Source organism: Phaethon aethereus (assembly GCF_964289735.1).
Source record: "Phaethon aethereus genome assembly, chromosome: 13".
NCBI classification, from domain to species: domain Eukaryota; kingdom Metazoa; phylum Chordata; class Aves; order Phaethontiformes; family Phaethontidae; genus Phaethon; species Phaethon aethereus.
In genome coordinates this window covers 832,633-855,958 of record NC_138589.1, presented here as the reverse complement: position 1 = coordinate 855,958, position 23,326 = coordinate 832,633, and the positions used below count along the sequence as shown (strand labels likewise).

Genomic DNA, 23,326 nt, shown 5'->3' with positions numbered 1-23,326 from the left:
TCTTTTTTTTCTCCCCCTCCGGCACCCCGGCCAGGTGAGGAGGTGCCGTGCCTCGTGGCCACCATTTCTGGAAGGCGAAAAGCACTCGGGGAAAGGCAGCGTCTCCCACGGAGCCTTGTGCCAGCTCCGAATGGTGCCAGAGGGAGCTTCCGGAGGCTATTTTGGGGATTGATGCCTCCCGCTCCCCCCAGCTTGCTGCTGGGCTCCGAGCCGCCACGGTGCCTTGCCGTGCCCACGGTTTTATCTACCCCTCACATCAGAGAGCTGCTCGGGGTGATGGGGTTGCAGATAAGGGAGTGTTTTCTTCCTCCCGCCTGTGTGTGCTGAGAGAGGAAAACAGCAGCTCCTCAACCTGCGAACGCCCCAGGGCAAGGGCAAGGTCATGGCCCTGGCGCGATGGGGAGCCGGAGCGGGGAACCCCGAGCAGGGGACTGGTGCTGGGGGTTTGGTTCCCGGGGGCTGGGGACAGCCGTCCGGTGGCTGCCAGCACCCACCGCAGGGCTCCTCCCGGCTCTCGCAGGCTGCGACTCGGGCTTCGGGCAGGCGACGGCGCGGCACTTGGACGCCATGGGCTTTCGGGTGTTCGCCAGTGTGCTGGACCCACAGGGTCCCGGCGCCCAGGAGCTGCGCAGGAGCTGCTCGCCAAAGCTGACGCTGCTGCAGATGGACCTGACCAAGCCAGAGGACATCCAGCGCGTCCTGCAGCACATCCAGGCCCACACCAACAGCACAGGTAGGAGCCCTCGGCATCCCCCCGGCACCTCACGCAGCTCCCCAGGACCTCGGCTTGCGGCCAGCATGGCGGTGCCAAGCTCCCACGTGCCCCCCGCAATTCCCCGTGGGCTGGGGAGCAGCTGGCATCCCCAGGGTTGGGGGGGTCCCCCATTCAGGTCACCTCTTTAAGCACCCCATCCCCACAGGGCTCTGGGGCCTGGTCAACAATGCCGGCTTCAACGACACCATCGCCGACGCCGAGCTCTCGCCGCTGGGCAAGTTTCGCACCTGCATGGAGGTGAACTTCTTCGGTTCACTGGAGCTCACCAAGGGGTTGCTGCCCCTGCTCCGCTCTGCCGGCGGCCGCATCGTCACCGTGAGCAGCCCCGCGGGTGAGCAAGCCCCCCTGGTCCCTGCCTGCCCCCAGCCATACAGGCCGCTGCCCAAGAGCCTGCTCGCTCATCCTTTCTCTCCTGCAAGGTGACCTGCCCTTCCCCTGCCTGGCAGCCTACGGGGCCTCGAAGGCAGCCCTCAGCCTCCTCATGGACACCTTCCGCAGCGAGCTCCAGCCCTGGGGCATCAAAGTCAGCCTCATCCTGCCTGGCTACTACAAAACAGGTAAGAGGGTCGGCGCTGGCTTGCTGCCTGCACCTGCAGGCAAAGGGCAGGGACCCCGGGGAGGCAGAAGAGGCGGTGATGGAGCAACGTCCGGAGCAGCCAGCGGCGTGGGATGCATCCCCATGGCTACCTCCTGGGGGACGGTGGCCATCCTGGGGCCTTTGGGCCCATCCTGAGAGGCAGGGTCAGGGTCAAGCCATGCCAGCCGATCCTCTGCCACCGGGACTGGCCGAATCAGCTCAGCCACTCAGGAGGGTACAAGACCTCTGGTCCAGTCCCAGGCTATCAAGAGCCACCCTGGTGCTCCCACCGCACTTCCCAGAGCTCTGCCAAGGTTTCAGCAGGACCTTCCCTGGAGGGGAAGCCTGGGGGCTGCTGGCACCCACACCAGGGGAGGGGCTGGAGGAGGGGGGTCACGCAGCTCACAGGGAGGGGCGCGTCCTTGCAGGGACGACGTGCGACCCTGCCTTCTGGAACCTGCAGAAGCAGCGGCTGGTGGCCAACCTGCCCCGGGAGCTGCTGCAGGCCTACGGCGAGGACTACGTGGAGGAGATCAACCGTCAGTTCATCCAGTTCATGAAGGTAGCGGTGGAGGACCTCAGCGCGGTGGTGAACAGCATCACGGACGGGCTCCTGGCTGCCAACCCAGCCGTGCGCTACTACCCAGGGCAGGGCCTTGGGCTCATGTATTTCATACACCGCTATCTGCCCTATTTTGTCCGAGACTTGTTTTTGAAAGGATTCTTCATCAACCCCAAGCTGCCCCGAGCGCTGCGGCGAGAGCATCACGATGACACGAAGGCGGCCTGACCTCGGTCCGCATGCGGTCGGGGGGCAGGAGCGAGCCTTCTCCCAGGATTTCCATGCACACCAGCCCCCGAGCGCGTGCGCAGCCGTTGGCATCGCCCTCCTGCACCATGGGGGAACAATCAGCACTAGACATTAAAAACCAACTTGCTTTCCAAAATCAGGCAGATCTATTTTCTATCGTGCGAGAATCAACGTTTTCTAGAGACCTTGTTTTTGTATTTTTTCTAACCGTGCATCCTCCAAGGAGGCCGCCCCTGCCTGACTCCGCAGCTCTGCGCCATGGGCTGGGACGTACCCCGGGCATTTCTCAGCTACCCAACATCCTCCTTGCTGCTGCTGGAGCTGCGAGCATTTGTCTCCGCCGGCTCTTGGCTGCGTCAGGCCCGGGCTCCTGTGGCCGCTGCCAGGCCAGCCCTTGCCTCCCTGCCCTTTGTTACACACTCCAGGTGCTGCCGGCGAGAGCAGGGGCCGAGGCCGGGCTGCAGAGCTCTTCACGAGATGAACTACATGATTGTCACTTTTTAAATAAATCTCTTCTTGATATGCCACTGGGCTCTGGCGGTCTCCTTCTGCGCTGCAGATGCTTGGTCAGGGCTGCCCTGCCTGCGGGCAAGAGCTGGCACCACACTGAGCACCGCAGCAGGGTGCAGGGGCCGGAAAAACCACAAATATCAAATTCCCTGGGTAAGAGGCCCTGTGGCTGACGGAGGCTCCTCTGGGGAAGGTGGGAGCTGGTGCCTGAGTAAGCAGGGAGAGCACAGTGCAGGAAGCAGATATTTATTGGCATAGAGAGGAGGGGATCACAGGATAACACATACGGCACAGGTGACCACGGCACAAGGCTCGGACAGAGCTGCTCTCCATCGCTCCCTCCCAGCAGCAGCACCAGGCATGTGTTCTCCACCGGCATGACTTCTCCGCCACTGTGGGGGATGTTCCCGGTCCTCCAGCACAAAGTGGGAGCTAGAGCTGCAACCATTTGGCTCTGTGGCCACTGCCATGCTGGCCCTCACCTCCCTGCCCTTCATTACACGGGGCTGCAGAGGAGGAAGGAACGCAGTCAGCTGCCAGGCAAGGGGGGAGTCTGACCAGAGCTGCTTCTGAGGACACAGTGAGGCCGTGCAAATGCTGCCGGAGCAGGGAGGAACATGCTCCACAAGCGCTCCAGCTCTGCCCTCACGTTCGCACAGCCTCCATCCCAGTCCTGGGCCAGGGCTGCTCGGTCTCTCCCTGGTCAGGGTTAGCTACAGCAGGATGCGGGGATTGCACAGCAGCATGGGCTATGCTACAAATCACACTCCAACTAAACCTCACAGGAACAACACTGACTAGGAGGCGTGCAGAGCACTGACGGAGAGGAGCCCCAGCCATGGCAGACCTGACGTGCTCCTCCACAGCAGTGGGAACCCCTCAGAGGCAGCAATCCCGCAGCTGGTGCTTGCTCTACGAGCATAAGCGCATACAGCAGATTAATACAGAAGCACAGGGACTATGAGATACACAACAGGAGGCATCCCTCCTGCTACACAGGGCCAAGCCTGTGCCACTGGTCCCTCCGGACCTCTCACAGTGCACACACTCAAACTTCAGCTCGTGAATAATTTAACTAGTAACTGTACAGTTTCCTCATCTGAGCCAGTTCCACAGACGGGACATCCCTGGAGTCTGGGCAAGGGATCACTCGGGGAGTTAGACAGGGGTCCGTCCGGACTCCAGGGGCAGGAAGGTGGGACAGGAGCAAAGCAGGTTTAGAAGATGGGAATGTAGTTGTCAATCTTGGTCCTGTGCCGCTGGGCAATGCACTCTGCGATCCACACAATGTTGCGGCACTCCTGCTCCTTCAGCTTCACGAAGGCGTAGAACACTCCAAAGTGGAACTGGTTGAGGAAGGCCAGCTTGTTCAGCTTCACCTGGGGAAAGGTGAGATGAGGACACGTCACTTGTCCGCCTCAGATGGGAAGAGCTGGTCATGGCAAGCGTGGAGCAGCTTGGGAGGTGCCCTGACTTCCCCGAAGGCTCAGCACAGGTCTCCTGCTCTGCCTCTCTTTAGGTCCTCAGGGCAGCTCTAACCTACGGCACGTGGCTCAGGACAGGCTCTGACATTTGAAGGGGGAAATATTTATACCCTCAGGTACTGTGAAAATCCTCCCTTGCCACATAATTATGCTCTGGTTTTGCTATCGATGACCCGAATATCCACCAGCAGCCACAAACTTGCCTAATGCACTGCTCTAATCTGTCTGGGTGAGAATATGGACCGAGCACCATGCTGGGCTCCCATTCCCTCGCTGGAGCGGAGGTCTAGCGTCCTTCTCCTTCCCCCAAACTCTGTTCATCCACAGCGCTGCTGCCAGGGCAGCAGACAAGCTTGCTGCTACCCTGAGCTTTGCAAACGGCATGGGTAGGCACACGGCGAGAAGTGTCTCAGGGCTCACTCACCTCATGCTCAAAGAACCTGTCTTCAAGGGTTTTGTCTCCAGGGTTGCTGCCAGCCCCTTCAAATAGCAGCTTGTACTCCTGCAGGAAGACATTACAAGAGGATACACCCAAACCCCAAAGCCCTCCAAGTTCAGCAGGGTTTTGGGAGGTGGGAGGAGGGCTGTGTGTCAAACAGGCACCCCAACCACCACGTCAGGTCAGCAGAGGACACAGAGAAGCCTATGCAGACACAAACGTCGGCAACGGGATGCCACTGAGGCTGCACTGCACACGCGCCAGCTGATGGCAACACCCAGAAAGGCAGAGAAAGCCTTTACTTCATCTGTGAGCTTGTCCAGCCAGAGATCCTATCCCTTCTCTGAAATGTGCAGTTCTCAAAGCCATATTGTCACTTTGAGCCTGCAGGGATGGTGCACCAGGTACAGACCCCTCCGTGTACAGACTGGAGTGTTTGAGCCAGGACCCTGCACCTGGCATATGCCCTGGCTGCTTCAGTAAGGGGACACCGAGCTTTCTGACTCCAAACAGGGCCCCCAGACATGCACAAGAGCAGCTTAAGGAACCCAGAGACATCCAAACGTGTCCTCCCAGGTCAGCATCTCCCCTGACACTGAACCAGGGCTCTGATCAATGCACTAGGGCTGGAGCTGCGGCACAGCATTTCTTGCTGAAGACACGTTTCCACCCCCAACCAGCCAAAGAGAGACTGTCATCGCTGCCACACCAACACCTCGAAGGGTTTGGTGATGAGGGCAGTCCCCACACCCTGGGTCGGGGCACACAGGGCATGCCTGATCTCCCTATCACCACTGCAGTGACAGCCACGACTAACAAGCCAATGGCATCCCAGGCAAGCCAACTCCATCTTGGCCAAGCAGAGCACAGAGCCGACAGCAGCAGCAGCAAAGCACCCCTCTCCCCAGGCTGTCAATCCACAGGTTCCCCCAGATCCCCGAGAAGCTCTGATCCAGAGCACCAGTCCCACAGCCCTCACCCCAAAGCACTCACAGGGTAGTAGTCAGCAACGTTTTTGACTTGTTCGTAGTCATCTGCTCTGGCCAGCTGAGCCAGGCCCTCAGGGTAGAGCTTGCCACAGTGTGGGAACAGCTTCGCTCGGTCCTCCTTGGATAGCTCAGTACCAAATGAGTTGATGGTGATAATGAAGGCCCTCCGGTCAGCTTCAAACTGCGTGAAAAGAACGGTTCACCTTGGGATGCAGCATCCTTGCCAGAGGCCAGGAGGTACTGATGCTGCTCTGAACAGAGCCATATCAGAGGGCAGCATAAGCGAACTGCATGGGACACGTACAGCTATCTGCTCAGCCAGGGCAGGCTCCAAGTAAGCCCAGTAGCTGATGCCTGGGGAGAAGTCAGGTGAGGAAATCCCCGTCCCAGGCACAAGCCAAATCACTGAGCAGAACCCTGCCCAGGTCAAGGAGTCTCTCTCACCTACTGCCCCTGAGCCCTGCACATCCCACAGCTAGCCTTGGCACGGAGACAGGCCGTGCACTGAACAGCTCTGGCTGTTCTCCTGCTGGTTACCCATGTGAGAGGATGAAGATGCTCCCAGGAAGGCAACGGATGTGTCAGCAGCTGGCAAGATCAGGACTGGGGAACCAAACCTGTCCAAAGTCACGTGCAGGCAGTGTTTTCCTAGGTCTCCCAGGGAGAGGGCAGAGTGTGCATGGGGATGCTGAAGAGTATCTTGAGCATGGCAGGCAAGCTGGGCCTGAGCACGGAGCAATGAGTATCACTGCAACACCATCCAGCTACAGGGGTTTCCAGACCTACCTCCAGGATCGGGCACATGGCATCTGCCGTGGTACCTCCCAGCACCTTGCAGAACTTGTAGAAGGACTCCAGGTAAGCCTGGAAGAGAGAGGGCAGAGGAGCACTCTTCCACTCAGCTTCACCTACTGCTCCACAGAGCCACTCGGCAGAGGACAGACCACAAGCAGTGATGCTCCCAGACACTTTGTAAGACAGCACAGGCGCTCTCACCCCACATGAACTTAGACGTCCAGCCCACACAAGGGAGAGAGTACTTTCCCAGGAGCTAGAGATGTGATGGGTCATGGTTGGGTTGGTTCAAGTGACTGCATGAGTTTACTGCAGGCAAGATCCCCAGGCAGCAAGGTTAAAGCTTATTTTGCTCCTTTGAGTCGTCTAACTCCAAAGCTGAAGTCTTACGTGGTTTCCTGACCCCGCTCTGGCCTCCACAAATACGCCAAACCACACAACCATGGCTGCAAGACCTACGCTCGCAAAGCACCGCTGTGTAAGTGGAGTCAAGAGATGAGACGGGACATCTGTGAAGGAAACTAGCCATTCTCTGGAATTCTTTTTTCACACTACAGCCACTTGGTCTCCATCCCAACTGGAGCACTGCAGAGAACATATAAGGCTAGGTACAGCTACGCTGCCTCCAGGAAACGTAATCCTTTGTGGAGATGTACTGTAATCCAGCTGGAAGATGACTGTATCTCCCGGGGGGCAGCCTATGAAGGCTGCGCATGGCTAAAAGTGCTGTTCAGCAAAAACTTTCTCAGAAGCAGTCATCATGTGATAAAAATACCTCTCTGGACAGAGAGCTGCGACCAGAAACACTTAAAAGGGATGGAATAAAATGATGCCGAGACATCACAAATTTCTGCTTTGTCACAACAACTCCAGGACTGAAGATGGACCAAGATTGCATGCGTTGGACACCCTCAGCCTCTGCACTAGGAAAGCACCTGGATCACCGTGTTCTGTAAATATTTGTTAGCACACAGCACAAGAGGACGCTGCTGGGTGAGCATCGCTCATCAAAGAAACAGCGTCTCCAGCGCTTGCCACTGCTTAAGTGCAGGACAGCACAGAGCATCAGTCTGCAGAGTGACCACAGGAACAAGGACATGGACAACGGACTTCGCTTGAGGCTGACACAAGAGGGAACCTAGATAAGAGGTTTAGTCACCACCTCTGCCTTTCTCAGAGTTCACACACAAACCTAAGGCTTTAAAAGCAAAAATAGGTGAACTCAAATATCCAGCACTGAATGAGGATCCAGTATCACAGACACCACAGAAACACGGGCTGTAAACCGTCCGCAACAGGATACCCGCCCCTACGGACCCCTCTGCAGGTAACAGCAATTTACAGAAACTCCCCAGTGTCCTGAAAGCCTTATCCCAGAAATGGTGGTGTCTTTGTATTTAATAATCCTTAATGGACTTTTACTTTCATAACCCACACATTTACGCTCTGCCTCCTGCTAGCCTCACTTGTCTGTCACATCCAGCCTAAAGGGAGACCTGTGGCCTGTCCACCCACGTTGACTTTTCCAATGCTGCCTGTGGTTACCACCACAGCTCAGATTCCCTCCTCTTCCAGGTGAGGAATCCTAACCTTTTTCTGTAGCTTCCCATACAGAAGTCATTGTCCCCAAACCTTTAAATGCGTCCTCCTTAGCAGCTTCTGCTGCTCATGTTTGGACATGAGAGAGGAGAGGAACGAGACAGTGTTCAGGACAAACGCGCTACAGATGTACGCAGCGGCACAGTGATATTTGTGCGGTTCTTTTCTACTGCTAGGAACAGATTACCTTGTAGAGAGATACTTCCTTTGGTCCACCATAAGCCAAGATTTCATTTAGTAGTAGAAAGGAACAAGGAGACCCTCACTGTACAAGCAGAGTTAGGATTACCTCCTTGCCTCTCCCATACATCAATCCACATTCATCCTCATGGATTTGCCTGCTCAAGCCTTCTGTCCACATGCTCACAGATTCGTTCAAAAAACCTCCAGCGGGTCTGGGAGGTAGCACTTCCCCTTCCCACACCAACTCCTCCTGGACGCAGGCATCCCTCCCAGGCACTCAGAGCAGCTCTGGGCAGATTTCAGACTTGATCTGGTTTCCCTCATTTGCCTGGGAAGGCCATTTGCATTATATTATACATTTTCCAGTCCCTGAGGAAAAAGGTGGCTTCAAGCGAGAGTCTGTAAGCGGCAATTGCCTTTTCCACCCTTGCATCCCCATGATTTGTTACCGATGGAGCCCCTCTGTTCCCCGGGGGCTGCTCTTTAGCAAGAACCAGTCCCAGCACACACCAGGCACCTACACTTCAATTTGGGGGTAGGAAGAGCAAATGCAAAGCAGTTATCAGGCCTCAAGGAGGAGATGGGAAAGGAGCTGGGACCCACTGAGACGCCCCCCACCACCCCCAACCTGTTTGCCCTGCTCTCACTCCACTCCCTGCCTTCTGCCATCGGCCTCATCTCAACACAAAACTCCGCACCCTGCAAGGGTGCGGGTATTTATGCATACAGGCATACCTCCCCCCCATTACAGCAAAAGACCAGTACACGCCAGAGGCCACAGGCAGCTGGGCATGACTGCTGAAATGCAGCTCCTTCTCCCCTCCCTTTGCCTCCTTCCCTTCACGCCTGACCTGTTCTCTGCCTCTGCAAACAGGCCATGGCTTCCTTGGGAAGCAGAGGTCACGCTAACTGTGGGCTGGCTGTGACCAGCCAAAACAAGGTTGGCAGATACAATCTGCATCCCACCCTTAATCCAGAGAGTCGAGATGAAGCGATAGCCACAGCCTGCACATAAACACATGCTTTGATACTGCCAGCTAAAACCAGACGGGGCCCGCAGAGGAGACTACAGCTCCCTGTGCAGGCTCAGGACAAGCCTCTCCACATCCTGGTGCCAATAATTCTCCCCATCCTGCAGAATTCCTCCACCCCGGCTGCACCTTTTATGTTGCTCTACCAAGAGCATCTAACCCCAACCAGAGGCCACTGAAGGCTTGAGCAGGCTGTTGGAGGCTCTTCTGAAAGACCTCAAGACAGAGAATCAAGTCCGTGGAAGCCCTTCAACCAAGTTTAAGACCTAGGCACTTTAGTCCTTTGAATGCAGTCAACTGCACGTCTAAACTCCTGGGGTTAAGGAGTAGCCTCCTCCTGCCTGCCTGGGGCCTGAGAAAATTTATTGAAGGGCATAACCTCTGCACAAATCTCTTGCACAGACTCTCAACAGCCTGACAACTCCAAAAAAAATTCCCACTCTGCCTAGCTCCGGTGCCCTGACTCTGCAGGGCTGGGTGATCGGATGTCAGGCCCCTCCAAGGGCACTATCTTTACCTTCCAATGGATTCAACTAGTTCTTGGTCAAGTTTACTCTATCACCACTGCAGGGAAGAAAGAGAGAGAAAGCAAGATTATTTTTAAGTCTACTCCAAGAAGAAAATACCCTCTTGTCTCTGGTTGAAGAAAGCCAGCCTAGGCTGGTCAGGAGCTCCTGACCCAAGACAGAGCTGTAGTCACGCTAGGAATAAACAAGGAAGTTAACATCTCTTTCCCTTCCCAAAGACTCATTTACCTTATACAGCGTGTTTCGAATGATTTCAATGTTCATTTCATCCAGGTCCTGTTCAGATATGCAGTCTTGGAAGAAAGCAGCTGAAACAGAGCCACAGACAGAGTTAGCATTGCTGTAGCCAGACCCGTACCCAGCACTTTCCTCAACAATACCAGGCTGCAGCACGCCCTACATTGGGCTTGTCCCTCCTAGGCCTGGCCCTTATCTTCAGCAGCCACCAAATTGCCATGACTCAAAACCTCAGGCTCCACCACAGTTCCCCAGGCCACAATCATTTTTTGGGGCTCTCACATGAAAAGCTTTCTTCATCCTTTACTCCTACAGTTTGGTTAACAGCCTACTCTCAGCAGAAATTCTCAGCTCTAGCCCCCAGCACCAGTCCCAGAGCAGCCTGTATTTAAAAATAAGCAAAACCCAAACTGCTCCCAGGTGCAGGCACTCAGAGGTGACAAGACAGCTTCCGAATTGCCGGCTACAGCATGGCAGCATCTGCGAGACAGCAGCTAGCGAGTCTCGAGGAAGTTGGTGCTTCTCCCTCCTCCTCCAATATCTCAGTTGGATTAAGGAGGCACGGGGATGCCACAGCTCCCACAGCCCCTGACATACCACAGTTGGAGTCAGGAGCTGTTTCCCCTGGTCAGGTCTATCAGTCCCATTTTCCGCTTCTTCCAAAGACTTTTATTTCTCCAGCTGGAGATAAGCAACAGGAGACAAGATGAACTAGTGTTTTTTTGGTAGGATGCTCAGCCCTACATATTTTGCCAGAGTGTCTCTGGGATGGAGTTTGAGAAGTTGTTGCCACCTAAAGAACACAGATTTCAGACCTAACACGGGGTACTGCAAGCTGCAGATAAAGATGAGTCTCATACATCTAGCATAACATAAGGCTGTTGTACCACTCATTTGTTAGCAAGAGCACAATAAATTGACAGGACTTTTATGACTTCTTCAACTCTCACTCAGCAACCAACTTTGCTGAGTTTGCTACACAGAGAAATATGATCTTTCTCAGCTTACGCAGTCCAGCTGCGGGTAAAAGACACTGCACTCATGCTGAGAACTGACCAGTGCTCTGCTTTTTGTGACAAACCAGGTATAACGCAGGCTCACACCTTTGGCGTGACACCACTTTTATATCCCCAGCTCGCTGGCACGGTCAGCGGCCGCACTGTGGGTCTACAGAGTCCTGAACAGGGCTCGACCCCCTCAGAGGCTTCTTTGCAACAACATCAGAGACCAGTGCCACGTAGCTAGAGGAGCACTGCTCCTTACGGTTGGCAAAAACGAAAACAGAGTGTGCCAGGACTGGTTTTCACTGCAGGGCTCGCTGGCTAGCCTCGATAGCTAAGCAGTGGCTACTTCAGAGTAGCAGAGAAATGAGAACACAGCTATTTCAGTTCTTGGCCCTCCAATATCCCAAATTAGGCTAACAGCAAGTCTTATTTTGCCCTGCTAACCTATGAAAGCCATTTGGGGTTAGGCATTCCTACCAAGCCACGTAGCTACTCAAGTACTTTTAGGAGATAGAGCTGCTGTTTCTTCGCGTGTGGTCACTGGAAAGAGTGCAAGTTAAACAACTGGAGCCTGCGTGCCTGCTTGTTTAGGCAACACAGCTACTCCCTACGTTCTCCTGCTGAAGAAATGCCACCCTAGATGGTACGCAGCCTCAAGGGCATGGCCAGGGCAAAGGTCTGAAGAAGTAGTCAGCCTAGCTGGGACAGAATCAGGCAAAACTGACTCACGTACAAGTACGTGAATGCAAGAGGCAACCTCACCAGCGTAATGGGGCATTTTCACTCCATACGCCGCTGGAAGCCTTCAGGTCTCTGAGAGCAAATACCTTTGAAATACTCTGTTCTATCTGAGTCCCAAACCAGGGGAAGGTTCCTGCTTACTCGTGAGGAGGACTTCCTTCCCACACATCATCCCTACAGCGGGCTCAACTCAGCTGCATGCAGAGCTTCGGATCTCCTGCTGCGTTGTTGCCCTACCTTGCAACCCAGATCTCGAGACACGTTTTCCCTCCTTCGCTGGGCTCTATCTGGCAAGTAATTTTTCCATGACAGCTACTCCACTTGCCCCATTATTACACAGAGCCTTTGCAAAAGCACTTTCAGTTCCAAAACCAACTATTTCTATCAAAGACAATATGATGACTTAGAGTGTTTTGCTCTTTCTAGCAACCCCAAAAGAATGATTAATCACTGACTCAGGTGTACCTCATTACGTTTTTGCCCACAGAGGGTAAGCTAGTAAGTCTCCTGTGACTACCTCTCCTACTACTGCAAAAAGACTTCCATATTTTCTCCAGAACCACCTTTTATCTTTAAAAAACATACCTGTCTGACTAGCTATTCATACTTGATTTTAGCGTTATGTGCCTCCCAGTCAAGGCCTGTAGCCCTGAGACAGTATACTTCAATGCAGGATCCTGCTATACAAAGAGCTTAAAAAGGCTTTTGGAGATTACTTCTTCTTGCTGTTGTTTTCTGGGGGTTGTATTTTTTTGGTTTATAAAGAGCCTTCCTTGATCTAGAGCTAATTTTATCAGTCTCAGAACAAGACTGGGCATGTGCAGATCTCTATAATTATCTACAAAAATTGCCTACAAGAAATTGCCCAATGGTCCAAATAAAAGTGCTGGAAATTAAGCGACTCATTCCAGCAGAGGATCCGACAGCCCTCACTAAGGAAGCACAAGTGCCATGTATCCCATGACAATTATTAAAAAGATCGCATCGTCTAAGACCTCTCAAACTTTCTCCTTCCTCTCTAATTTCAGGTGATAATTCCCAGAAGAACCGGTAAATGGACATATCTGGTAGATTAGATCTAACTACACCTGCACTGCCAGGACAGCCTAAAGCTTGGCTCACACAAATCGAACTCCCCGGTAGTCTGCACTACCATTTGCGGAAGCGTACAGAGAAATAGCTGGCCCTCCAGAGGAAAAACTGGCACAGGACAAGCATAAACCTAGACTCAAGCCCAGCCACCACAGGCAGTACAGCCACATCTGTACATTACCCAACACTTCGTCTTCCTGGAGCACAACTTAAGACTTAGTTGGACCTAGTTAGACTGGGAGGAGAGAGGGACACCTGCTCCACACACAGCTGAGAGGTATTTTGAAAGGCTGCACTCACCCAGGGGAGTGTCCACCAGGATTGCATTGTAGAGTTCCGCAGGCGTCTGAGCAATGTTCACAGCTTCCATCTGCTCAAAACTTCCCAGAGGATGACACTTGGGCACCAGTTCAGAGATGGAACGCTGGTGCAGAGTCCCAGTGATCAGCAGAATGACATTGTCGATCATGTAGCTGTACCTGGAGGAATGCAAGAGGAAACCTGTCACAACACAAATAACACAAATCCCAGCACCTGGCACCAGATGGGCACACGTCTTCAGTCCCTGCAAAGATCTCCAGCAAGATGCGCCCTTCCCACAAAGAACAAGTAAGGCGCCTCCTTAACATCTCCTTATCGTGCCAGCCCAGGAAAAGGGAGTCAAGCATAGTCCCAGGCCAGGATTTATGCTACAGCTGAACCACACGCCATCTGAGCATCTCCCACCTACCACTGAAGAGTATTAGTTTGGAAGAGACTTCTGGAGGCCTCTGGCCCAATGTCCTGCTCCTAGGATGGCCAGCTCCAGCTGCTGAGGGCTTTGGCCAGCTGAACTTTGAGTTATTTGCATGGATGTAGACCTCACAATCTCCCTAGGGCTCTTCTTCAGTCTCTGACCACATTCACAGTGAAAAGGCTTTTCCTAAAAGCTAATCAGTCTCTCATCCAAACCCCACACACCTCCCACAAGGAGAAGAGCCTGGCTCCAGCTTTCCCACACTCTCCCACAAGATAACTGGGAACGTTTGTCCTTCCAGCTTTCCCACCGCTCTCCTCACGTTGACATGCTCTGTAGAGAGCACGTGCAACAGCGTGAGTGGTAGGACACCAGCAAAGGGGAATCTGGAGATAGCTTGACTCGAGCTCAGCTTCATTGCCAGCCGCATGGGTCCATCTTGCCAAGACTATGGAGAAAGGGTCATGTTTCTGCAGCCACATTCCCTTCCAAAAACAACAGGGCTGGCAGCTTTGGCACAACCTTCATTCACACCCTCACAAAAATACACACAAGCTTTTTCACACCTCTGCCATCAAAAGCTAAGGGTTTTTTCCACATTAGCCGATATTATGATGTCCCTAAGCAAGTTCTCTGCTTACATTATACAGGATTAGCAGATTCAGTCTTTGGCATAGCAGTAATGGGACATTCAGTCTGGAACCATGGCACTCAGCACAAGTTCTACCAACACAAGCGCTCTGTGGCCCTTTTCTCCGGTATGTCCATGTTTCTCTTGCACTGGGGAGCCCAGAATGGGGCACAGCACACCAGATGAGGCCTTAACCAGTGCCAGGTAAAGATCACCTCCCAGTTGTCCCAGTCCAGCCAGAGAAGGGAAACACAGCTGGCCCAAAGACTGGGAACACAAGATAGGCTGGTGGCCTTTTCCAAGTAGAACGTCCAAGCAAGGCATCATGTAAATACAAGGAGCTAAGAGGAAAATTGTCCCCAGCAAGAACAGGAACGGTGCTCTAGGCACCTTCACCACCAGCTGAGCCATAAGCCAAGCAAGCCAAGAACCTGAAAAACATCAAGTGAGATGAGGGGGTTTTTGTGGTTTGTTTTGTTTTTTTTTTTTCTAGTCAGCAGAAGATGCTTAGCAAAATGTCCCTCAGCAGCACAGGGAAGGACCACAGATGCTAGAAGAGCAGGATATTTGGGATTTTACACTCCCTTTGCTCTCACTGCTAGAACTCTAAGAAGTTACATGATGGAAAGGACCTGAAGAAGCACCTTGGCAGGAGCTGCTCCAAAACAAACGAGATCAAGCCTGAGCTAGAATGGGAGAAGGAGCTGTGCACATCTGGAGGTGGAACACTGTTGAGGTTGAGGCTTCCCACATGTACTTGAGCACGGAAGAAAATGAACTTAAGGCCAGCACGCGGGACTGGGGCAAGGGCAGGGATGGCAAGGCTCTGCACACGTTTGTCAGACAGGCATGGGGATGCTGCTGGTCTTTGTATTTCCAAGCTAACAAGGAGGACATAGCATAGCCCTGTTTCCCTTTAAACCACACCAAAGGCAGGTAAGCAGAGCCAAAGGCAGATTTTGATAGTTTTTATTAGGTGGGCTTATTGCCTCTCAAATATGCTCAAAGGCCACGTCCACAAACAAATCCACACCTTAGTTCCTCAAAGAGGTGCTGCCTTTTCCCCTCCACGCTGCAGGGCCGGGTAACGCACCTCCTGGTCCCACTATTTTTGCAGAGAGCCTTTCTGTGTTTGCAGCCTGTCTTTCCAGGGATGTTGAATCTAGAACCACAGCAATCAGCTTTACGTACCAGGAAACCTCCTTTTGCCCTTTCATCCGCAAGGTCATTCTCCTGCCTTCTGTTTGTGCAACTTGCACCATGGAGATGATTGCAATCTCCAGGACAGCAAGAAGAGCCTGTTCATGAGAACTGAGAAGTCCCTCACAGTAAGCAGCTGGTTGCTGGTAAATACAAGCATCTGCACCCTGACACACGTGCATCTCCGTGCGGTGTGCTAGACCAAGCATACAGTGGATCATTTCCCAGTTCCACCATCTGCCTTCAAACACGCAAGTTTGCTTAGCAGTGGCTTTCAGGAAAGACCATATGCAGGATTACTCTCACCAAAGCAAGGCCATGACGTAGGACCAGACCAAATTCAGTTCAACTCAGCCTGCACTGAAGGAACGGCCAGGATATATGGTCATTGCATGGCATGCTAGCACACCTCTTTCCTACTCCCAGCTTACCACGGATCTTGCTCCCTGCAAGGTATTTGCAACTTGCAAGGAGCCTGGCCAAAGTCAACCATACAAGAGGAACTGAGGGAAAGTGCCTGGAGCCCTTTCTGTTCACAGGTCTTCAGAGCAGCTTAGCTCCTGGCTTACTGGAGTCACACCAAGCTCATCTGTGCCCTCCCAGTCCCGCTCGGCATGAAAGTCACAGACAGGTTTGGGGAGAGCAGCTCAAGTCTGACCCTCTTCACACATGAGAAGCTCCTGCTTTCAGGCTGATGGTCCCAGGAAAGAGAACCCAGCTGTTTTCCACCACAAGCGTGCAAAGCATGGCTCTCCCCATTTTGTTTATATCCCTTAACTTGTTTCCTCATCCTGCAGGGAAGCTTGGGGAAACGCATGGTCTATAGACCAAATGCCAAGGAGGCCCAGCAGCAACTTTTTGAGAGTACTTTACCTACCTAGACTACTTAAATGTTGCTGTCAGAGGAGGCTTCATCCCGCAGGAAGAGGAGTTGCCAGGCGCAAGATAGAGGGGAAATTTGTCATTCAAATTTCCACTGTGACAGCATTTCAAACCTTTACGATAACAAGAGGGCTGCAGCAGGACAAAGGTCTTCTCGTGCCTGCCGAGGCCAGGCAGACACCAGCACCGCTACCTAAATCCTTCCTGATAGTTCCCGTTTCCTTCAAGCAAGCCCAGACCACGCTTCTTCGCATTCAGTCCCTGCTTCAACCCAGCAAAAACAGCCACGACTCAGTCAATCGTGATCACGAGGCAAGTCTTCTAGTGCCAGGGCAGCCAGAAAAGCCTCTTCTCATCTGTGGAAGGGGCAACTCTTGCTTTCCTGTGCCAGGTCCCAACAAGAACATATCTGCCTCCATTAGCACAGCTGTACTAGACCATAGCAGAGGTCACAGAATCACTAGGTTGGAAAGGACCTTCAAGATCATCAAGTCCAACCATTAATCCAGCACCACCATGTCCCCTAAACCATGTCCTGAAGCGCCACATCCACACGTTTTTTGAACACTTCCAGAGACGGCGACTCCACCACCTCCCTGGGCAGCCTGTTCCAATGCCTGACCACTCTCTCAGTGAAGAAATTTTTCCTAATATCCAATCTAAACCTCCCCTGGCGCAACTTGAGGCCATAGAATTCTATCATGTCGTGGTCGCTAAGCCCAAGACGGCCTCCGACCACCACATCTCTCACCAGTCCTTCTCTGTTTGTAAACAGCAGGTCCAGTAAGGCACCTCCCCTGGTGGGCTCACTCACGAACTGCATCAGGAAGTTATCCTCCACACACTCCAGGAACCTCCCAGATTGTTTCCTCTCTGCCATGTTATACTTCCAGCAGATGTCTGTTAGGTTGAAGTCCCCCACAAGAACAAGGGCCAGCGAATGTGAGACCTCCGCCAGTCGCTTATAGAATGTCTCATCTGTCTCTTCATCCTGGTTGGGTGGTCTGTAACAGACTCCCAGCAGGATCCTGGCTATGCTGGCATTTCCTCCCAGGCCCAAAGGATTAGGTTTATTACAGTTGCAGCAGTTTTCCCAGGAACCTCCAACTACTTGTTTAATAGCATGGCTTTTGCCATCATCCTCCCCGTCTCCTGTTAGGTTCTGACCAGCTCCAAATGTTTCAGCTTTCACAGTTAGAAACAAGAACGCGTTTTACACCCCTGCTTTGAGCTGCTGCCTGCGCCCACAGGGAGACGGGCACCAAGAGAGTGGATGTTTCACACGCATAGTTACGCCCTGCCTCGCTCTTCCTGTCACTCACCGAACCGAGGTGTGGTATATTCCAGAAGTTCACGTTCGCAGAAATACAATTTTAGTTGATACTGAGAAACATCAGTAAATGTCTCACTGAAGAGTAGAATTTCTTATCAAAGGACAGGGAGGAGTCAGCAAGCATAGAAATAGCATCCACAGAAGGAGAGAGATGTCGGCTTACGGCTTCCTGAAGGCCAAGACAATCGGGGCCAGTATCTTCGCTCCTCCAGCAACCCCCCGTTCAGCACAACATGCACTGGGTGCCACTCGCAAGAAGAGAGCAAAGCCAGTCTAGGATATGGCTAGAGAAGCCAAAAGGAGGGTGTGTGGCGGGGGAAATGTTCCTCCAGCATTCTCACCACTGGTTTCGAGAGGTACAGTCTCAGACACCTCCAGCAGAGACCTCTCTGAGAAGACACAGGAGAGCCAGGCCCCAGGAGCTAACCTCTGGGACAGCCATCCGTGGATAGCTATCGAGCAGAATCAAGGAGGAGGGCCACACATACAAAAGCCACGTACAGGCACTTTGACAACGTATGCCTTCCAGCTTTTGGAGCTACTTATGTACAGCCACAGATAAACGAGACATTGAAGAAAGATTGCAACAGCCTGATGAATATTGGGTAAGGCTTTTTAGCAGGGGAGTATATCAAATGCATGAAAGATCATCATACAGGGGCATTTACAACTTGGCCTGAAGGCACTCAAGCGTAGCCCTGCAAGGCAGTGACCCCAAGACAGCTAGGGCTTCTCCTTCCCCCACTTACTAATCTTATCTAATCATAAAGAGTCATTGTCCTACAGCAGATAGGTTGGTTTTTTATTGCTTTCTGCTCCAGGATACTAAAGAAACCATAAACAATACCACAAGTGGTCACAAAGCATGACTAACGACGGAACATTGCATGACCTGTGTTTCTCAGGGATCCTCTGAAAGCCTTGCCAAACTGTAGCTTCACAGCTGCTCTACAAGGGGTCATGAGGACAGCCCTCCATCTCAGCAAACGCAGGAGCGCATAGCAGGGAAGAACCAGGCTGCGGCTCGGGGGTTTTGCCAGGATGGGTTAAGGTATTGCATTGCTCAGGCAACACTACCACTTTCCAAAAACCAGTATTAGACTTTAATGCAGACTAATGCTAGCAAGGCAGAAGTCACGAAGTGATTGCATTGGGCAATTACTCAGATTACTATAGCAGCACGTGTTTATTTTGGGATGAAAAAGGGAAATCTCCAGCGGGATCGGAACAGTGCTCCAAACTCGGCATGAATTCTAGAGACAGCTTTAAATGATGATGAGGTTGTTTTGACTATAGTCACTTTAGCATCTTGTGCTTCCCTCTTGCAGCTCATCCAGTTCATGTACTCAGGGGCTGTGGTGCGGGTGGGAAGTAACCTAAAGAAAAAGTTTTGGGTTGGTTGAACCGCTGCTTCCTTGGGTTTGTGCAGAAGCACACAGATCCATCTCTATATCCGCTGGGTTTGACAGCGAAGGTGCTGGTACGCAGGGCTGCTTGTCACACATCACTCGAGCTCCAAATGTAAGCAGTCACGGGAAAAAGCAACATGCAGACTTCAAAGCACAAAAGAGCAGTAGCTGACACTAAGAATAGTGTCAACAGCTTAGATGCTTGTATCTGGAGTTCAGATTTCAAGATCATTAGTGAGTAACTGTACAGCTGTCCTGAACTGGAAAGGAGAGGGATGTTGCACATCAGGAAGACCTCAGTGCCTCACTGAGGCTTGCTCAAGGAATAGACAGTAGATGAACTGAGTCAAATCCTGATTTATCAGTTTTTCAGCTCAGACTAGAACAAGTCAGACCAGCAGCTTCTGGCCAGAAGCAGTTTTACCCCTCGTCTGCAGCTGAAGCTCTGGCAGTCCAGGGAACAGCAAGGGTAGACGCAGCATGTGATTGGTTTCCGCTCAAAGTGCGCTGATCTCTCCCTATCTTTGCACACTGTCTTTCCTAGAGTCACACCAATAAAAACCACACCTAAGTGGCAGGTTCGTGAACCTGCCAAAGAGAAAGCTGAGAACTTCACGGTTGCCACCGCAAACCAAGGGTGCTCAGCCAGTAAGTGGGTGCCCGACTAAACTTAGATCAACGAGACCATTTCACAGCAGAGCGTTATAACTTCAGAGTACTACAGAGGCTGTGGCAGCCTTTCAAATCCAAGTATCCAGGAATGTTCTCAGCATTAATCTATATTTAGCTGCATTTCCACGGGATTTTTACCATCTTCTAGTGAGTCTAGGTCTCTTGGGATACTGACCTCAGTTTTCCAGTGGTATCATCTGGTAACTTATAAGCAGTCATACAGTGTTAGCTGTGTTAAAGGCTAACAAGGAAAAAAAGCTAGATGAAGCACTTTTAATTTTGAGGCTTTATGAATATGATGCTGTGCTCGTACAAACCCCTTGAAACACCAGGGGATGTTCTGAACACCTTGGAGCCTTGTGCGAGAGTTTCTGGTTGCTTAAACCTGATGCCTCAAAGATTAACCTCAGAGCTTGAGAAAGGGTAAGCTGGTATGCAAGGCTGAGTCCTGGCACTCTGCGCTGAGCAGGTTTCAACACTAATTACATTTTAAATATTGACCTGAAACATCTAATCATGCTGCTTTGACACAGACCAGCTGCAAAAGCCAAACTTGCATATGCTGTTTTCTTACCTTCCTTACATGTAAAGCTCTAAAAAAAAACCCAATAAAAAAACCACCCCAAAACCACACCCAAACAAACAAAAACACATTCCAAGGATACAGAAGAAGATTAAAGGCTGTACTGTGCAAACTCATGCTGCCCCCAAAATTGCCTGAAGTAGCTAAGAAAGCTGACTGAGTTTAATGGCCTAAATGCCCTTACCCGATTCTCAGTGAATGTGTGGTCTGGGCTTAGATAACATGCAGAACGTTACTGTGCACACAGACCTGCTGCCAGCAGAAGACAAGAAAAATCACCATCCCACTTGACATGCAAGTAAACCATGTGGGGTAGAAACAAAATTTTGCTTGGCCTCTAAATATTGCAGTATTTCGGCAAAGCTCTATATAAGTATTTGTTAGACTTCAAACTAGCATACAGAATGGATCTGGAAAAGGGGACTAGGACCCAAGATGCCCTCAATAAGTCGTCAGCAGCAGTGCCCTTCACCTCCAGGCCTTCTCTGGGCTGAACTTGCCAGCCTTAGAGAGCACTGGGTGAGACAAAATGATGGAAAGGTAAAAGGAAAATGAAGGCTGCTGATGTCCAGCACCAGAAGACTTTGAGAACAGTTTCAATCACAGAGTGAAGCATGTTACATGGGAACAGGAATGCTCAGTGAACATTCATCCAACTGAAGGCACAGGATGTCCTCTGGAAAAGTTGCAACCAGACATAAATTGATCAGAGGAACACTGATAACCTCCTAACATACTCCTGCCCTCTCTGTTTTATGATTCTAACAGACACGCTGTAGAGGGAACGATTGTGAGAAGGAAAATGAGGGAAACAGAAGGACTGTCCCTACGAGCTGCAGAATCACCAGAGGGATTCAGCTTTAAACAAAGCCCAAGACAACAGTTAAGTCCACACACTGCCTCCGGATGAGACAGCATCAGCTTGGGTAGGGATGTTACCCAGGGATGATGTTTCTCACCTAATCACCCACAGCTTGCATGCTAGAACGTCTTCGCAGGGATGCTGAGTTTCGCTCAAGATTTCTCTTAGTGAAACACTGAAGCGCATCAGTAGCATTTTGCTGTATCTTTACTGCCACCGATAACATTTTGATAGCTCTTCCAATGATTACCGTGGCTCACTGTGTTTGCTAGGCACCACGCTAACGCCTTCCAAGCAAAGAACAGCACTGGTCACCAGGAGGAGGGTCATGCTGTTCCAGTTCAAATCCACTAGCCAAATGAATGGCTCTCCAGGCACTACAGCTTTGGGGGGTGGGAAAAAAAGCACCTCCTCAACATAACACACGGTGAAATCCACCTTTCAGAGAGTCCCTTTCCCATGAGGACACCCACAGTCACACTATTTTGAAAGATGACTTCCCTGGCCACCACTTAGGCATGCAACCCAGTCCGTTATCATAGACATTGGTTCTGGAAAACTGGTAGGAGATCTGTATCCTTTGAGTATTGCAGGAGAACTGATGCAGTTCTGATGCTACCAATCAGAGGACACAAGTCTGTGAGCATTTCCAGACCATTAGTTACATGCCCTCTTATTTTGAATATTGCATAATCCCTCCAAGAACTTGGCTTATCAGTTCAACTTTGCACTCCCTGCAAACAGGGAAGCTATTTGTCAGGAACCTGTGCTTCTCTGCCAAAACCATCTCTTCCAGAAAAGGCTCATAAATCTTTTATTGCAGGATCCCCAGCCACTATGGTGTTTTTTTGCTTCCCGATCACACCGCCACCAAGGACTCGCCAACTAATTGAAAATAGTATAGCGCAGTTTTAACCACAGCAGCATTAGGAAAGATCCTTCAGCTTGTTGGATTCGCCCAAATAAACTGCAAGTGTCTGTAACGTACAGCATTTGGAGTTTTTTCTTCCACAAGAAGGGACTTCAAAAGCATGTAGTCATATTTTGTAACCTCCGCAGTTACGCCAGGATGCACACTCCAGTATATTTAGAATAAAGACAGGCAACTTCCTACTCCAGAGAAGAGGATTGTTTCAATTGCTACTTGAGCTGAAGAGCAACAATTTGGCTCCAGAAAAACCACTGCTGCAAGATTAAGTTTGAACTCAAAGTCGTGCAGCAGAAACTAGATCTATCCAGCGCAGAGGAGAGGCAGAGCAGGACTGGGTCAGGGAGAAGGTAACAGAGGGAAGTGTCAGCTAAGAAAAGGCATGTGCAAGGGGAAAAGGTACATGCAGCCTCATCAAAAACCCATCTTGTGACCACAAAAACATACTGAAAGCCAAGTTCCCAGCTGCATCCTCAGGGCAACGAAGAACCCGGTTCCCAGTTCTAGCAGACTGGTAAGGTAAAGACAAAAGATGACCCAGTCTGCCCTCTGATGACGGGCTTGATCACAGATTTGGAAAATGCGTTTAGATCCAGCTTCACCCCAGACCTCACGCCATTTCTGCACAGTTACCAGCAACTCCCCCACCTGAACACAAGATCAAACCCTTCTCTGCCCATCGGCTTACAGCAAGCGCTCAAGGGCCAGAGCCTCATCTCAGGCCGCTGTGAAACCAAACTTTCCCCAGAGCAGGGGAGAGACTGTGCTGAAGCCAGAGCAAAAGAAAAACAAAAGAAGAAAAAACCCCACAAAAAACACACACCTTTCCACCTGCCCTGGAGAAATACTAAAGCCAACAATCCAATCGGGCTACAGAAGGCGAGACTCAGGAGCGACACCATGAACCACAGATAAAAAAATCCTATCTAAACCGTATGCATGAACACTGGAAGGAAGGAGAGACAGGACATGGCACTGTGTCAGGCTAACACAAAGAACAAAGCCTTTACAGAAAGGCAGGGCAGCACATCACTGAGAAGAACCTAAAACCCGCTTCCATCCCACAAGTCAATATGTGCTTGTTGAATTCAGGAAGTGGGTTTTGCTGTTTCAAGTACACTTAATACCTGTTTGTCGCTGCCCTACGGAACATCGCTGCATTCCCTCAGTCAAACAGTCAATTGTTTGTGTTGGAGCAGAGATGTTAACAGCCAACTTGTGCCCATCAGTCAGAACGTACTACGGTCAGCTGAAAAACACAGGGAAGCACTAGCAGCCTTCCAGTGAGGGGCTCCA

At 51.5% G+C, this 23,326-nt stretch overlaps 2 protein-coding genes across 2 annotated transcripts in view; one reads left to right on the top strand and one right to left on the bottom strand.

Annotated features, from left to right (window-relative positions):
* Window positions 1-338: 338 nt before the first annotated feature.
* HSD11B2 (hydroxysteroid 11-beta dehydrogenase 2) lies at window positions 339-2,142 on the top strand (the record flags this gene model as incomplete). Its single annotated transcript, XM_082005751.1, has 4 exons — window positions 339-733; window positions 921-1,106; window positions 1,195-1,332; window positions 1,781-2,142. The coding sequence occupies exons 1-4, from the start codon at window positions 397-399 to the stop codon at window positions 2,140-2,142; spliced, it is 1,023 nt and encodes a 340-aa protein (XP_081861877.1). The 5' UTR covers window positions 339-396.
* A 1,748-nt stretch (window positions 2,143-3,890) lies between these two features.
* Window positions 3,891-23,326, bottom strand: part of ATP6V0D1 (ATPase H+ transporting V0 subunit d1) — a gene marked incomplete at both ends in the record, with an annotated part of 34,750 nt that continues 15,314 nt past the window's right edge. The window contains 6 exons of the mRNA XM_082005904.1: window positions 3,891-4,052; window positions 4,582-4,659; window positions 5,590-5,766; window positions 6,372-6,449; window positions 9,949-10,028; window positions 13,095-13,273. Of these exons, the coding sequence (XP_081862030.1) occupies window positions 3,891-4,052; window positions 4,582-4,659; window positions 5,590-5,766; window positions 6,372-6,449; window positions 9,949-10,028; window positions 13,095-13,273 (754 nt within the window). The remainder of the gene's footprint in view (window positions 4,053-4,581; window positions 4,660-5,589; window positions 5,767-6,371; window positions 6,450-9,948; window positions 10,029-13,094; window positions 13,274-23,326) is intronic.